General features: G+C 36.2%; 1 protein-coding gene across 1 annotated transcript in view; it reads right to left on the bottom strand.

Moving 5' to 3' along the window:
- Ndufaf2 (NADH dehydrogenase (ubiquinone) complex I, assembly factor 2) overlaps positions 1-15,656 on the bottom strand; it is a 113,455-nt gene that overhangs the window by 41,451 nt on the left and 56,348 nt on the right. Inside the window, exon 2 of the mRNA XM_013025280.1 lies at positions 3,684-3,773. Within this exon, the coding sequence (XP_012880734.1) occupies positions 3,684-3,773 (90 nt within the window). The remainder of the gene's footprint in view (positions 1-3,683; positions 3,774-15,656) is intronic.

A 15,656-nucleotide genomic window follows, 5' to 3' on the forward strand; every position in this document is an offset into this window, starting at 1 on the left:
AACTTTAGTACTCCTATTGGAACATAACAAACTATAATGAATATAAAGGTGCGTGTGCAAATTAAGGTTCCCATTAATCACAAAGAAAAACTAGAAGCAGACAGATAGGAAACACTTCCAGAAGCATACATTCTTCAGACCTCCATAGACACAAAAAATGTCCAAAATACTTTTAGAAGTGCTGCTAACACTCTGTGGCAAATGAGATATCCTATGATCAGATTTAGTTAGGCAACTAGAATCAAAATTATGGAAAAGTTATCAACAGTCTACATCTAAAAGATATTACATTAAAATGTATCATTTAATTCACTTAAATAAAGCTTTACCTTTTAGAAACTAATCCTTACTAGTTGAGTGTTGACATTTTATAAAAACTGATAAATATAAACATGCATTTTGAAATGTGAAAAATTCTTCCAAAGATACATTACAAAAAGAGTCATTTTTCTGATTATTGGACCTTTTAGTCATATTAAGTGAAAGTTAGCATATTTAAAGTTACAAATTTTATGAAGTTCACAGTTGTTACTCTTCTTTATTCTTAAGTATTTTGAGATATAATTTTAATACAATACAGAAGATATTTTAATTGTATAATTTCACAAGTTCTCACAAATGTGTACACAGACTATTTCTATCACCCCTCATCCAAAGTCCTTTTGTGTTCAAAGACCCAACAATGACTGATAACACTTTCTGACTAAGACTGCCTACTAGTTCTGCTTTATCTGTAATTTCATATAAATAGAATCTTATAATATGTACTCTTTTGCATCTGGCTTATATTTAGTCAGCAGGACTGAGTAAACTCATAGCATATGGTAGGGCCCACACCCACACCTCCCGGTATTTATTCCTTTGAGTAATGGCAGAACCATAAGTTACTGCTACCATGAAAATATGGCAAAGGTGAAAAGATGTATGTGATTAGATGACTACAATGCACAAGAATGCAGTACCTGTCTTGCTGAAGACATTTCTCCCTTGTTGGCAGAATTATGTGAGGTTTAACCATCACATATATCTACATCTTGCAGTGCTCTATCAAACCTCACAATTTGGCATCCTGTTAACTCTCCAAACTTATATCCTGCTAGGTTCTCTCAGGCTCTATCTGGTCACTTTGGCTTCCCTGCTATTCCTTAACCACAGGAACATATTTCTGCCTCATGGCTCATCATTTGCTTAGGAATGCTCCTATGATGGTTATCTGCATGATATTCTTGCAGATATACATATACTAAAGCCTTTCAAACACTCCCTATACCCTTTCTCTGATATGGCCACTAGCATATTATATAGTTCAGTTACTTATCTCCTTTGTCTTTTTCCCACCTTAGAATGTGGGCTACATGACTGCAGATATCTTCAGTAGATGGTTGCTAAATAAATGAATGAAAAGGCACACTGTTGAATCCTCATTGTAGGAGAATATGAAACTTGTAGGTAATTGTATTCTGCTATTAATAATTGAAAAATGCAATATTACATTCTCTTGTATTGGAAAAAAATCTTTGGAATCATTTGGTGTTGACATTATTTATTTCATAATTTTTCTCTTTCCTCATATATAGTATCATGTGTGTTTATGTTGTAATTTTTTTCTTTGTGGAGTAAAGTTCTTACTTTTTATATTTAATTGGTGTGTACCACTGTAAAAGTAATTTTCAATTCAGTGTTTGGTTGATACAGTTATATTAAGACTAAGCCCCATGGGATAGTTATGCTGAATTATTAGATCAGGACAGAGTCATAAGAAGCATTAAAACTTCATTCTATTTCCCTGAAAGTCTGAAAGGCTGAAAAATGAGACATTACCTATTTATTTATAACTTAATTTATTTCTATAAACATTTTAATTCTATACTATTACTGGGAAAATGACAAAATAGGCTCATTATAAGAAGGCATAAGAATTGTAAATGTAGCTTATAACACTGGAAAGTCTCTTAAAATAAGAAGGCTCAATTATTCCTTCTAGAAGTTGCCAATTTATAGTGTGCATTTCTTAGGAAAAAATGCTGTTGTCTACACATATATATTTATACCCTCTTCCCACAGTTCTACTAGTTTTATTACTAATAAGCAGAAATGGAAAAGATATTTTCATTGAAGTGGTTTTTACATTCACAGGGTGGCATAAATGTAACATAATACTTAGAACTACATTTATCTATCATGCTATGCTCACCCATGAAGCAATATATCTGCCTGTATTGGGCTACAAAACCCAAGCAATTTCCCTAACCTTTCTGCTCTTTTAAATGGGTATGACTATAGTATATGGCTCGTCTTACAGGATTGTTGTGATGGTCAAACACAATAATGACTCCAATGTAATGGCATAATACCAAGCATTCAAGTAAATACCTAGTATAAATGACACATATAATATGAATTGGTATTTCAGGAAAGATTCTTTTTAGCTGAAAATAACAAAAGGTAACTCAAGCTAGATTTTATATATTCAATAAATTATGTGCCAGGCCCTATGCTAGGAACTGGTAAGCAGAAAAGGGAAATCTGTAACAACAAAATGTACTACTTAGAACTCAGACATGAGTTTAACTACATTCATAAAAAAATTGAACTAAGAAGTCGAAAGCTGCTGGAAACCTGAAAAATACTCTCTCCTTATATACTTCATACACTTACATATATTTTCCACCATACGGAATACTTTTCTTAAATAAAATGTTTTAATCCTGTGTATTGAAGATAGCTACTTACAAACTACAAAGTTCATATGCCAATGTTTCAGCCAGTTAGGGAGACTAGAAACTACTGTTTTATCGCCCTTGGATCTTTTATATTAATTCCAAGTCTTAAGATAGAAATCAACAGGAGGTAAGCTGAAAGGGTCATTGTGAATTGAACAAATACCCCAAAGGTCTCAAGAAAGTTTTTTTTTTTTTTAACTTACAAAAGAGAAAAATAAGCTATGTTCTTTCTCAAGTTTATGGGAATAGTGCCAGAAACAGGACTCCAGTGGTGGGGCTGCACAGGTACAGAATCAGTAACTGCGTGCCTCCTTAGGCTTTGTACCTAAGAAGCTTTCTTTGCTCACTTCATCTTAATCTCCACAAATTTCAGGGACATGATGTGTAATGTTCGGAAAAAGTTTGATGCTCAGGAGGCTGAGATCTGAGGATCATGGTTCAAAGCCAGCCCAGGCATGAAAGTCCTTGAGATTCTTATCTCCAATTAATTGCCAGAAAAACAGAAGTGGCACTGTGGCTCAAAATGGTAGAGCACTAGCTTTGAGCAAAAGAGATCAGGGCCGGGCACTGGTGGCTCACACCTGTAATCCTAGCTACTCAGGAGGCTGAGATCTGAGGATCGCGGTTAAAAGCCAGCCATGGCAGGAGAGACCTTGAGACTCCTATCTCCAATAAACCACCAGAAAACTGGAAGTGGCGCTGTAGCTCAAGTGGTAGAGCGCTCTCCTTGAGCTGAAGAGCTGAGGGACAGCGCCCAGGCCCAGAGTTCAAGCCCCACGACTGACAAAAAAAAAAAAAAGAGATCAGGGACAGCGCTCAGGCCCCTCCACTGAACCCCTACCCCCTAAAAAAGTTTGATGGATCCAAGTGATAAAGGGAAATAGGTCATTATATATGCTGATTAATTTTGTGTATTATTACATAATTTTCCAGAATATGCTATTATAGGCAAAAACTCACCTTCCCATTCTGTTGGAATGGTCCCTACTTCATAGTCTACTTCATTTTTATTCGCTGCTTCTATAATCCTTTTCTCTCGTATAGTTTGTCCTGTAAGACAAGAGGGATTCATGCATTTTAAATAAACTTACCATATAGTAGTTATTTTTGTATGTTTTTTATTGTAAAAATACTGTACAGAGAGGTTAGTTACATGAGCAAGGTAATGAGTACATTGTTGCCTCCTCCTTTACTATCCTTTCCCTCCCACCTTGACAACCCCCTTACCTTCTCCAGGCCAAAGTTGTAAAGTTCATTTTCAACATAGTGTCTTGTACATCTCATTGTTACAATGGGTCAACCTGTATCCCTATTTAAGCATTGTTTTTTCCCCTTCCCCTCCCCGAATTAGAGAAGTGTATATACAAGATGACGGGTACTGACATCAAATACAGTGAAAACAGGGGTTATACCTTGGGGGAGGAACATACAAACAAACAAACAAAAAAATAACATGGTAGATTATAAATACGTTATAAACAATAGCAAGAAAGAAAAAAATATTTGTGTCCCTATCTTGGCGTTCTTAACATCATCTTATATGGTCATATGTAGCTTTTGAACTTTTCTACTTGTCCTACACATGTACTAGTTATTGCAAATAAGGGAAACCATGGGACCTATGTTTCTTTGGGCCTGGCTTACTTTACTTAATATAATTTTTTCCAGGTCTTTCCATTTCCTAAAAAATGGGGTGATATCATTCTTTCTGAGGGAGGCATGCAATTCCATTGTGTGTGTATGTATGTATGTATGTGTGTGTGTATATATATATATAAATATATACATACATCACATTTTTTTGATCCAGTCATCTACTGAGGGGCATCTGGGTTGGTTCCATATCTTAGCTATGGTAAATAATGCTGCAATAAACATAGATGTGCTGTTAGACTTAGTATGGTCTTGATTGTGAACATTTGGGTAAATGCCCCAAAGTGGGATTGCTGGGTCATAGGGAAGCTCTATGTGGAGTATTTTGAGGAACCTCCATACTGCTTTCCAAAATGATTGAACAAGTTTACACTCCCACCAACAATGCAGAAGGGTTCCCTTTTGGCCACATCCCCTCCAGCATCTGTTGTTTAATATTAGAGTTCTTGATTATAGCCATTCTAACTGGGGTGAGATGGGATCTCAATGTTGTCTTGATTTGCATTTATTTTATGGCTAGAGAGGTTGAGCATTTCTTCATGTGTTTATTGGCCATTCTTATTTCCTCTTCAGAAAAGTTTCTTTGTAGGTCTTTGGCTCACATATTTATTAGGCAGTTGTTTCTTTGGGGATTTGTTGTTGGGGGATTTAATTTTTTGAGTTCCAAGTATATTTTAGATATGCGACCCTTGTCCATTGTATGGCTAGTGAAGATCTTCTCCCAATCTGTGGGCTTTCTATTGATCTTGCTAGCTATGACCTTTGCCATGCAGAAGCTTTGCAGTTTCATACAATCCTATTTGTCCAACCTTTCTTTGATTTGTTGTGTTTCTGGGTCTTTATTAAGAAAATTTCGGCCTGTGCCAAGGAGACTTAGGGTTTCTCCTATTCCTTCCTGCAATGTTTTCAAGGTGACTGTTTTGACTCCGAGGTTTTTGATCCATTTGGAGTTGATTCTGGTGCAGGGTGATATATATAAAGATATGGCTTTAGTTTTCTACAGGTGATTAACCAATTTTTTCCAGCACGATTTACTGAAGAGGCTGTCTTTCTTCCATTCTATTTTTTTTTAGCACCCTTATCAGAGATTAGGTGGCTATAGGTCTGTGGGTTCATTTCTGGGTTTTCAGTTCTATTCCATTGGTCCTCAGGTCTGTTCTTATGCCAGTACCAAGCTGTTTTGATTACTATGGCTTTGAAAGTAGAGTTTGAAATTTGGTATTGATATTCCTACAGCACTGTTCTTTCTGTTAAAGATTGTTTTGCTATTCGGGGTCTTTTATTGTTCCATATGAATTTTTGGATTGCATCTTTATTTGCTTGAAGAATGAGGTTGGACTATTGATAGGTATCAAATTGAATTTGTAGATAGCCTTTGGAAGTACTGCCATTTTCACAATGTGGATCCTTCCAATCCAGGAGCATGAGAGGTTTTTTGTACTTTCTAAGTTCTGTTTTGATTTCCTTTTTCAGTTTTTTTTAAAGTTTTCATTATAGAGGACCTTCACTTCTTTAGTTAAGTCTTAGGTATTTTATTTTTTGTGGGGCTATTACAAAAGGAGTTGCTTTCCTGATATCAGCCATGCTCTTCTCATTGTTGGCATACAGAAAGCCACTGATTTTTAAGGGGTTAAGTTTATATCCTGCTACTTTGCCAAAGTTTCAAATCAGTTCAAGTAACTTTAAATATAAAATCATGTCATCTGCAAAGAGGGAGAGTTTTACTTCTTCTTTCCCTATTTGGATCCCCTTTATATTTGCATCTTGTCTTATTGCTGTAGCTAAGCATTCTAATACTAAATTTAAGAGAAGTGGAAAGAGTGGACATCTTTGTCTCATTTCTGAGTTTAGAGGCAATAGCTTTAATTTTTCGCCATTAAGTATAAGGCTGGCTGTAGGTTTGTCACATACAGCCTTTATTGTATTGAGGAATGTTCCCTGGGTTCCTAATTTTTTCAGAGCCTTCATCATAATGGGGTGTTGGATCTTGTTAAATGCTCTTTCTGCATCTATTGAGATAATCATGTGGTTCTTATCCTTGCTCCTGTTGATGTGATGAGTAGTTATTCAAAATATCACCATTTCTGGTATTGTACACCAATTTTCTACGGTAAACTTACACGGAAAAGAATAAATTCCACTTAAAATAATACATAATTTGCTGGGTGCCAGTGGCTCACGCCTATAATCTTAGCTATTCAGGAGGCTGAGATCTGAGGATCAGGGTTTACAGCCAGCCCTAGGAACATCCCTGAGACTCTTATGTCTAATTAACCAACAGAAAATCAGAAGTTGCACCATGGCTTAAGTGGTAGAGAGCCCAGGCACTGAAATCAAGCCCTACAACCGTCCAAAAAAATTAATAATAATATGTTAGCTTGTAAAGGGGATAGGAAGTAGAATAGAATGATGAAGCAGATAGAATGATGAAAGGGGTGATACTGACCAAGAAGCAATGTGCTCATAACCTGACTTATGGAATTATAACCACTTTGTACAATGACTTAATAATAATATAAAAAAGAATAAGAAAAATTATTATTAGAAAAATTGTTAGAAAAAATATTAGAAAAGAAATATCTAAACCATGCTACTACAAATTAAAATTTTTCAATAGCATAGCAGAATCCTTTTGGTAGAATGAATATAGATTAATATAAAACAACAAAAGAAAAGCAAGTTGATCCTGCAGGACACTGGGGATTCATAAAAAACATTTCAGTAGTAATCAATGGTTTTCTTCAAATTCACAAGAATATATTGTACATATATATATATATATATATATATATATATATATATTCACAAGTATGTTCATTGTGAATAGTTGCTGCCGGTCTAGAGAAGTGATTTTATGGTCCTTACTAAGCTGCCATCCTGTCCCCAAATTACTCTGGAAAGCCCAAGCCAACCAAACCATTGGTTGAAATCTGTAGCCCATCCAACTCACTACCTCTCAAGGGAATATAAGTAATAGGCACAAAAACTGGTGAGTTCAGATAAGGTATATCAGGTAAGAGATTAATATTCAGAATGAAATAGTAGTAATGTAAACTGGAAAGCAGAGAAAAAATAAGACTTTATCTATTTGATTTGTGACAAGGACAATCTCTTTAACAAATAGTATTAGAAAAACTGGATACCCACATGTAGTAGACAGAATATTCTGTACAGAAATAAATCAAAATGAATCAAAGACCTTACTGTATGATCTGTAACTTTTAAAGGTACTGAAAGAAAATATAAGGTATAGGGCAATGACTTTCTAAATAGGACTCTGTTTGCTCAGGAAATAACAGCAAGAATAGACAAATGGGAGCATATCAAATTAAAAAGCTTCTATACACTAAAGGAAGTAATTTTCAGAGTGACTCGAGCCTACAGAATAGGAGAAAATCTTTGTCAGATATTCATTTGATGGGGAGATAAACCTACATATCAAAACCCCCAAGTAGTGGGCTGGGAAGATGGCTCAGTGGTAGAGCGTTTGCCTTGCATGCCTGAGGCCCTGGGTTCGATTCCTCAGCACCACATAAGCAAAAAGAAAAAAGCCAGAAGTGGCGCTGTGGCTCAAGTGGTAGAGCGCTAGCCTTGAGCTGAAGAGCTGAGGGACAGTGCCCAGGCCCAGAGTTCAGGCTCCACGACTGGACCCAAAAAAAAAAAAAAAAAAACAAGTAATCCAAACAATAGCTGGGCAAAAGAATCAAACATAAAATAAAAGTAGAAAACATATGTTCCTTCTTATCCACCAGTGGCTATCATCAAGAAAAAAAAATCAACAAATGCTGGCAAGAATATGGGCTGTAGGAGGCTTAAACATTGGTAGGAGTGCAAATAAGTCCATTCACGATGGAAATCAGTATTGAGGGTCCTCAAAAAACTAAAAAGAGAACCACCATATAATCCAGTGATACCACTCCTAGGAATACACCTGAAGAAATCAAATTCAACATATAGTACAGATACCTGCATACATCTGTTTAATGAGGTCCTATTTACAAGAGCTATGTTATGGAATCAGCCTAGGTGCCAATTCATAGATGAATGAATGGTTAAAGAAAATATGGAGGGGCTGGGAAGGTGGCTCAGTGGTAGAGTGCTTGCTTTGCATGCATGAGGCCCTGGGTTCGATTCCTCAGCACCACATAAGCAAAAAGAAAAAAGCTGGAAGTGGCGCTGTGGCTCAAGTGGTAGAGCACTAGCCTTGAGCTGAAGAGCTGAGGGACAGCATCCAGGCCCAGAGTTCAGGCCCCATGACCGGACCCCCCCCCAAAAAAGAAAATATGGAATGTTATATATACACTATATTGTTCAGCCACAAAGATTCTGAAATTGTGTTATGCAGGGAAATAAATGGAACTGGAAATTGTGTTAAATAAAATATGCCTCAAGAAGAAAAGTATGACATTTTCTCTTATATGGGAATGTAGATTAAAAAGAAAACAGACATGAAAGTAGAAGGGGAATTTTGGGACTAGAAAGAGGAGCAGAAGAGTGGGACAAGAGACACTAATGGGGAATGAATGAGAAAAGTACATGATGTGCATATATACAAAGGTTGCACAAAAACCAGTTTTATACAATTAATATGTGCTAATTAAGTTTATTTAACCAGGAAAAAATTGCAGAGGAGTTACCAGTAGGATTGAAATGACTATTTCTACCTTCTCAAAGATAAAAAGTAAATACCTATTTTAAGTTCAAATGAAAGCATAAAACAGCTGTTTATTTTCTTCTGTTTTCAGGAAATATCACATGTCCTTTAAAGTGACTTTGTCAAAATGAGGGTTTCAAAATAGCTATCTATCATTGAATCTTTGAGTGGGGAAACTAGGCAAGTTTCCTACTTTTCAATAGTTAGCAAGCATTCCTGTATATTCCCGGGAATGTGAGCTAGGACAGAGAAGTTGATGTAAAGTCAAAGGGAGCTGCCTGGCTTTACAATGATTAAAACAGAGAAATGTATGCCTTTCAGAACACTCTTTTCTCTTACCACTCACTCCTGGGCCAACTATGCCAAATAGGCTGTGTAACATATTAAAGAAACAGTCATTGTTGTGGGCTAATCTTTCTCCTATACTATCTTAAAATCTACCAACTATGAAGTGCTTTAAGTACAGGCAAAGATTCCTGGGAGTGACTATGTAGGAGAAAGGAAAGTTCCAAAGGAAGCCTGAGAAGTCTGAAGGGCTGGTTTGTTTTTTTCTGTCTCAGTGAGACTAAGTAAAAGGCTGGGAGTTCATAGACAAGCTATTAAGGGCCAATAACCCTGAAGTATGTAGCCAGAGAGGTCCTGCATTTCATTACAAATTCACTTAATCTAATTCAATCCTAGCACAGAGGTTCCTCAAGTTTTAACAAAGGAGATTTATTTTTCCTTATTTTACCAGTAAACTTTTAACCTTCAGCACGTCAGGGGACTGGTAGTAAAAGGTCCCTAAACTGTAGACAAGGGTTAGTGTAAAAGGTGCCTTTTACCTGAATTTACTCTACCCTACTTTGCTCTCAGAGCAGAGCTCAATATATAGACATGCAGTTAGTTCATCTAAAGTATGATAACATATCAATTTTCAAAATGTTTGAGTCAAAACACGTGAATCTTCTTATATTGCTCATTTAATACCATGATTGGTACGTCCTACTAATGATGGTGAAAACCATCATCTAAAATACAAAACAGTACGACAAGGGACTCTGAAAGAATATGTGTGCTGTGGAGCTACACTGAAGCTTCTTCTCAATGAAGGTTAAGAATATGAGGAGGACGGAGAATTTTGCACTTTCCAGGAGCACTACTAAAATAAATATATAATATATCTGCATTCTTGTGACATGAAGATTACCTTTTATTATTTTTAGGTCTAATAGTGCCATTTAAGGTCTAGAAAGAATTTTAAAAAATCAGTCAAGACCTATTTCTGTGTAAATAGAAAGACAAGAGCAATTCATGAGCTAGTTTGACTCCTTGAGAGTAAAAAATGTAAATATAGTTGAAACAGTCAAAACAAAAGTTTGATTCAAAAAGATTGGAAGTGTTAATAAAAAAATAAAGCTAATTGCCATTAAGCCAATTGCTCTAAGAAAATGTCAGATTTCATATTCATTTATTTAGAAAACTGATGAGTCCATAGAGGAAGGAATGGGGAAGGAAGGAAGGAAGGAAGGTGGCTCAGTGGTAGAGCACTTGCCTTGCATGCTCGAGGCCCTGGGTTCGATTCCTCAGCACCACATAAGCAAAAAGAAAAAAGCCGGAAGTGGTGCTGTGGCTCAAGTGGTAGAGTGCTAGCCTTGAGCTGAAGAGCTGAAGGACAGCGCCAGGCCCAGAGTTCAGGCCCCACGACCAGACCCCCCCCCCAAAAAAAAAGGAAGGAAGGAAGGAAAGCGGGGCAGGCAGGAGGGGCAGGCAGGCAGGCAGGTAGGAAGCTACATGGGAGGCTGAGATTAGGCTAATCACAGTTCTAGTCTGACCTGGGCAAAAAGTGTTTGAGGCTCTATCTTCAAGGAGAAAAGCTGGACTTAGGGATGGGAACTTGTGACCCCAGTTACAACAAGAGCCTAAAGTAGGCAAATCACACAGCTCAAGCATATGCCAGATAGAAACAGAGACCCTATCCTAAAAAACAACAAACAAACAAGCAAAAACCAAGGCTGATGGTGTAGATCAGTGGTAGAGTACCTTCTTAGAAAATTCAAGGCCATGAGTTTAATTAAACCCAGTAGATCACAGAAATTAAAAATTGTTAAAAAAACAAACAAATCCTAAACCTCATTTAAGTACAATCTTTACAATTTTGTACTATGCCTTTTAGGAGCACATCCTTAATGTTTTTTTTTTTTTCAAGTTCACTTGTTTCTTCATCATTTTACCTTGTCCTAAGATACGCATGTAAACACTATGTACTTTTTGTCCATACAACATTAAACGATATATAGAAGTTAAAATTTTTGAGTTGTCTTGTATAACCTAGAGTCACTTCATAGATCATATGTGGGAAACCATACTGCCGCACACACTGGCCTATACAGCAGGCCCAGCAACACCCAATTTTATAAGACATAGGAACCAATATGACCAATAAGAAATTCCTGTGGACAGGGAATTGATTGATGATATTAAAGGCTTGCCTGGATTGTGTTTACCCTTAATTTCACAACATTCTATTATGCACAATAATATTTTAAGGCTGAGGAAGGGAGAATCCTAAAATTCCAAGCGTTACTTAATTAAAAAAAATAAAAGCTAAAATTTGTAGTATGTTTACCACGTTCCAGGCATTGAACTGACTTCTGACTCCATAAATAATTTCCCTTAAATTTTATAGCTTCACAAGACACATATTACTTCATTGTATAAACAGAGAGAGTAAGGCTTCTGAGAACTTGTTTAACTTCAGGTAACTCATTTAAATGTAGGTCTTTTGACTCAAGTGCCTGACATTTAACCACTAACCTATGCTTCCAGACTTCCTACAAATGTTCATGAATAAACCTATCATCTCAGTAAAATACAAGGACTAAACTAAAGGCAACATAATTGCTATTTCTAATAAATTTAAAAGAAACTGCTTCTATACTTTCTTTCTTTTCTGTCAGTCATGGGGCTTGAACTCTGGGTCTGGGCTCTGTCCCTCAACTCTTCAGCACAAGGCTAGTGCTCTACCACTTGAGCCACAGCACTACACTACTTCCAATTTTCTGGTGGTTAATTGGAGATAAGAGTCTCAAAGACTTTTCTGCTCAGGCTGGCTTTGAACTGCGATCCTCAGATCTCAACCTCCTGAGTAGGTAGGATTATGGGTGTGAGCCACCAGTGACCAGCAAAAGAAACTGTTTCTATGAACAAAAATTGACTAACTTCCTGAATAAGGAAATGCATCATATTTAATGTAACATTCCTCCTACTCACTCAACATCACTGAAGAAAATACTCAAAAGTGTAAGAAATAAGAATCATCCTTTGTCCCACTACTTTATGGGCTGCTGTTAATACTTTATAGTCAGGAGACACAGGTCAGTGGTAGAATGCTGAGCTAGCATGTGAGAAGCCCTGGGATCCATACCCAACACTGCAAACAAAAAAAGAAAAAAAACATTTTATACATTATATTACACAAATGTAATTACATTTCTAATGATATACATGTTTATCAGAGGATGGAGCTCAGTGGATAGGAGGTTGCCTAGCATAGTCAGGGTTCTCGCTCAATCCGTGAAAATCACTAAAAAAGGAAAAGGAAAGTGGATTACCTTTTTTTAAATTTGGAAGTAATTTCCCTTTTCTCTGCATAGGGCATATTCTTACACATTGAAAAATTGAACAATGCTCTACTTTTAATACCAGCACCAACAACATCCAAATAAAAGTTCAAATGGAAGATGAACAAGATATAGATAAATAAGAATAATTGGGCCTGGCAATGGTGGTTCACGGCCTGTAATCTAAGGATCTGAGGATCACTGTTTGGAGCCAACCCAAGCAGAAACTCATATCTCCAACTACCAAAACCAAAAATGGAGCTGTGGATCAAGTGGTAGAGTGCTAGCCCAGAGCACAGAAAGCTCAAGGACAGACTCAGGCCCTGAGTTTAAGCCCTAGGACTCACAAACAAACTTCCCTTTAACACATACACCCCCAACCCAGCCCCCCAAAAATATGGCTGGGTTAAGAATTACAAGATTAGTAATTTAACTACCTACATATACTGCCATCTTGGGACTTTAGTGATCCTTTCATGTATGATAGGAGCCCTTGTTTGAAGAAATGGTGATGAAGTACATTATTGGTCAGGACTCAATCCTCAATCCTTACTGGTCCCTCTCACTGTTGGCCCTTACAGTGCCAGCAAAAATCTAGTAGTTTTAAGTATAAAAGACTGGATTCAGCATACAAAAGGAGACTTAGTAGTGTTAATGGATACAATGTAAAAGCAGAAGCTATTAAAAGCTAAGAACACCAACTATGTATATTACATCTCTACCCTTTTATTTTGAAATTATATTTAAATAGATGTACAAAGGGGTTTCAATTCAACACATCAATTTATAAGCACAACCCTTTCCATCATTCTCTTTAAACTTTGTTACATGAAGCGTTGTATAATAGCTGGGTGCCGGTGGCTCACGCCTATAATCCTAGCTACTCAGGAGGCTGAGATCTGAGGACTGCGGTTCAAAGCCAGCCCCTGCAGAAAGTCCGTGAGACTCTTATCTCCAATAAACCACTAGAAAACCAGAAGTGGTACTGTGGCTTAAGTGGTAGAGCATTTGCCTTGAACTGAAGAGCTGAGGGACAGCGCCCAAGCCCAGAGTTCAAGCCCCACAACCAACCAAAAAAAAAGTAAAAAGAAAAAAGAAAAGAACAATTACAAATGCAAAAATAGAAACTTTTAGACTGAAAACCATTTTTCATATGAATTAAAATTTAATTTGACTATGATTACTCAGATGAGCATCTATTTTTTAAGAGCAAGTTATGGAGTAGGCAATGTCTAACTGCCTTTCACATATTATTTCTCATTTTTCAGATAACCTTTGTAGTTGAGACTAAAGAGGCCCAGAGTGATTGACTTATCCAAATATACAGTTGATTAAATGATTGCTGGCATTTGAGCACTGACTTTTCGGACTTGCAATCCTTAGGTTTTTCTTTTCTTTTTTTTATTTTGCACTGAAGATTTTAAATTTAGCTTTTACAAAGCTTATAGAGTATATTTGTAATTATACTTGTATATTTGTAATTATATAATTACAAATATCCAATTAAAAGCTAACATTTTATTAATGGCCAGTATAAACTTTATTTTCCTGTAGTGATTAAATAAAGCACTCTTGCTTACAAACCTAATGATTCTATAATTTGACACAATCTACATATATTTATCTGAGGAATACTACCTCAGCAGGTAAATTTTGTTAGATTGCCCATAGTTATGTATTTCTCATAAAGAATCTCAGCTTGGGGCTGGGAAGGTGGCTCAGTGGTAGAGCACTTGCCTTGCATGCTTGAGGCCCTGGGTTCAATTCCTCAGCACCACATAAGCAAAAAAAAAAAAAAGAATCTCAGCTTGTGGCCTAGGAAAGTGGCTCAGTGGTAAAGTGCTTACCTTGCATGCATGAGGCCCTAGGTTCAATTCCTTAGCACCACTTAACCAGAAAAAGCTGGAAGTGGCACTGTGGCTCAAGTGGTAAAGCAGTAGCCTTGAGCTGAAGAGCTGGGGGATAGCTCCTAGGCCCTGAGTTCAGGCACCAGGACCGACCAAAAAAAAAAAAAAAAAAAGAATCTCAGCTTGTTTTATTGTATAAAAGTCTGAAATTATACAGTAATGCTTGGTTATTCTGAAATGCCTGACATAATAAGGTTTGGCCTCTCAGGTCCCCAAAGCTAAAAGGTCTTAAATTAGATCCAGAAAGAGTAGAAAAATTCCAAGTAACCTATTTCCTATTATCAGTGAAAATACTTTATAATACATTAGTAACACACCAGTATTCTTTGCCTAACTGAAAGATGAATTTTTCTTGACTTTATGAATTTTTCAAAAGTCATAAATAAAATTTGTAAAACTTAAGTCTGAAAAATACACTAAGAATATGACAATTTAAGGGAAAAAAACTTACTGAAAATTTGTGTTTGTACTTTCCACATGGTCATTAAACTCTTATTTACTGTTAGTAAAAGTAATAATGTATTCAAAAAAAATTTAAAGTTCTAAAAACATTGTCTGTGATTCAACTCATAAATATATCAGAGCCTCTTGCACTCGTGTAGTAAGATTTACAATTAAACATTGAACAGATTTTCTGATTATAATCCCAAATCAAGCATATACATCTTAGTAATGTCTGCTATCTATTACATTCCCTCCTTTGCCATTACTATGAAATCAAACATTGAATACAGTGCAGTTTTTTTAAATAAAGAAAAAATACTTAATCATTTATTTCCCAAAGTGCAAAGAATTTTTGATCTCTGAAAATGTACACTGGCATCCCTCCAAGAAGTAACAATTAAAAAGAAAAAAAGCCAAATCATAAATTCTTGACAATCCATTTTGAAGAACTGAAAGAGGTACAGTCATTTTAGGATTTATGACTGTGTGTCTAGGAATTAACTTAACCAAAGAAGTGAAGGACCTCTATGATGAAAACTTTAAAATCTTGAAAAAGGAAATCAAAACAGAACTTAGAAAATGGCAAAACCTCCCATGCTCCTGGATTGGAAAGATTAACATCGTGAAAATGGCAATAATTCCGAAGGCTATCTACAAATTCAATGCTATACCT

Source organism: Dipodomys ordii, unplaced genomic scaffold (assembly GCF_000151885.1).
Source record: "Dipodomys ordii isolate 6190 unplaced genomic scaffold, Dord_2.0 Scaffold83, whole genome shotgun sequence".
NCBI classification, from domain to species: domain Eukaryota; kingdom Metazoa; phylum Chordata; class Mammalia; order Rodentia; family Heteromyidae; genus Dipodomys; species Dipodomys ordii.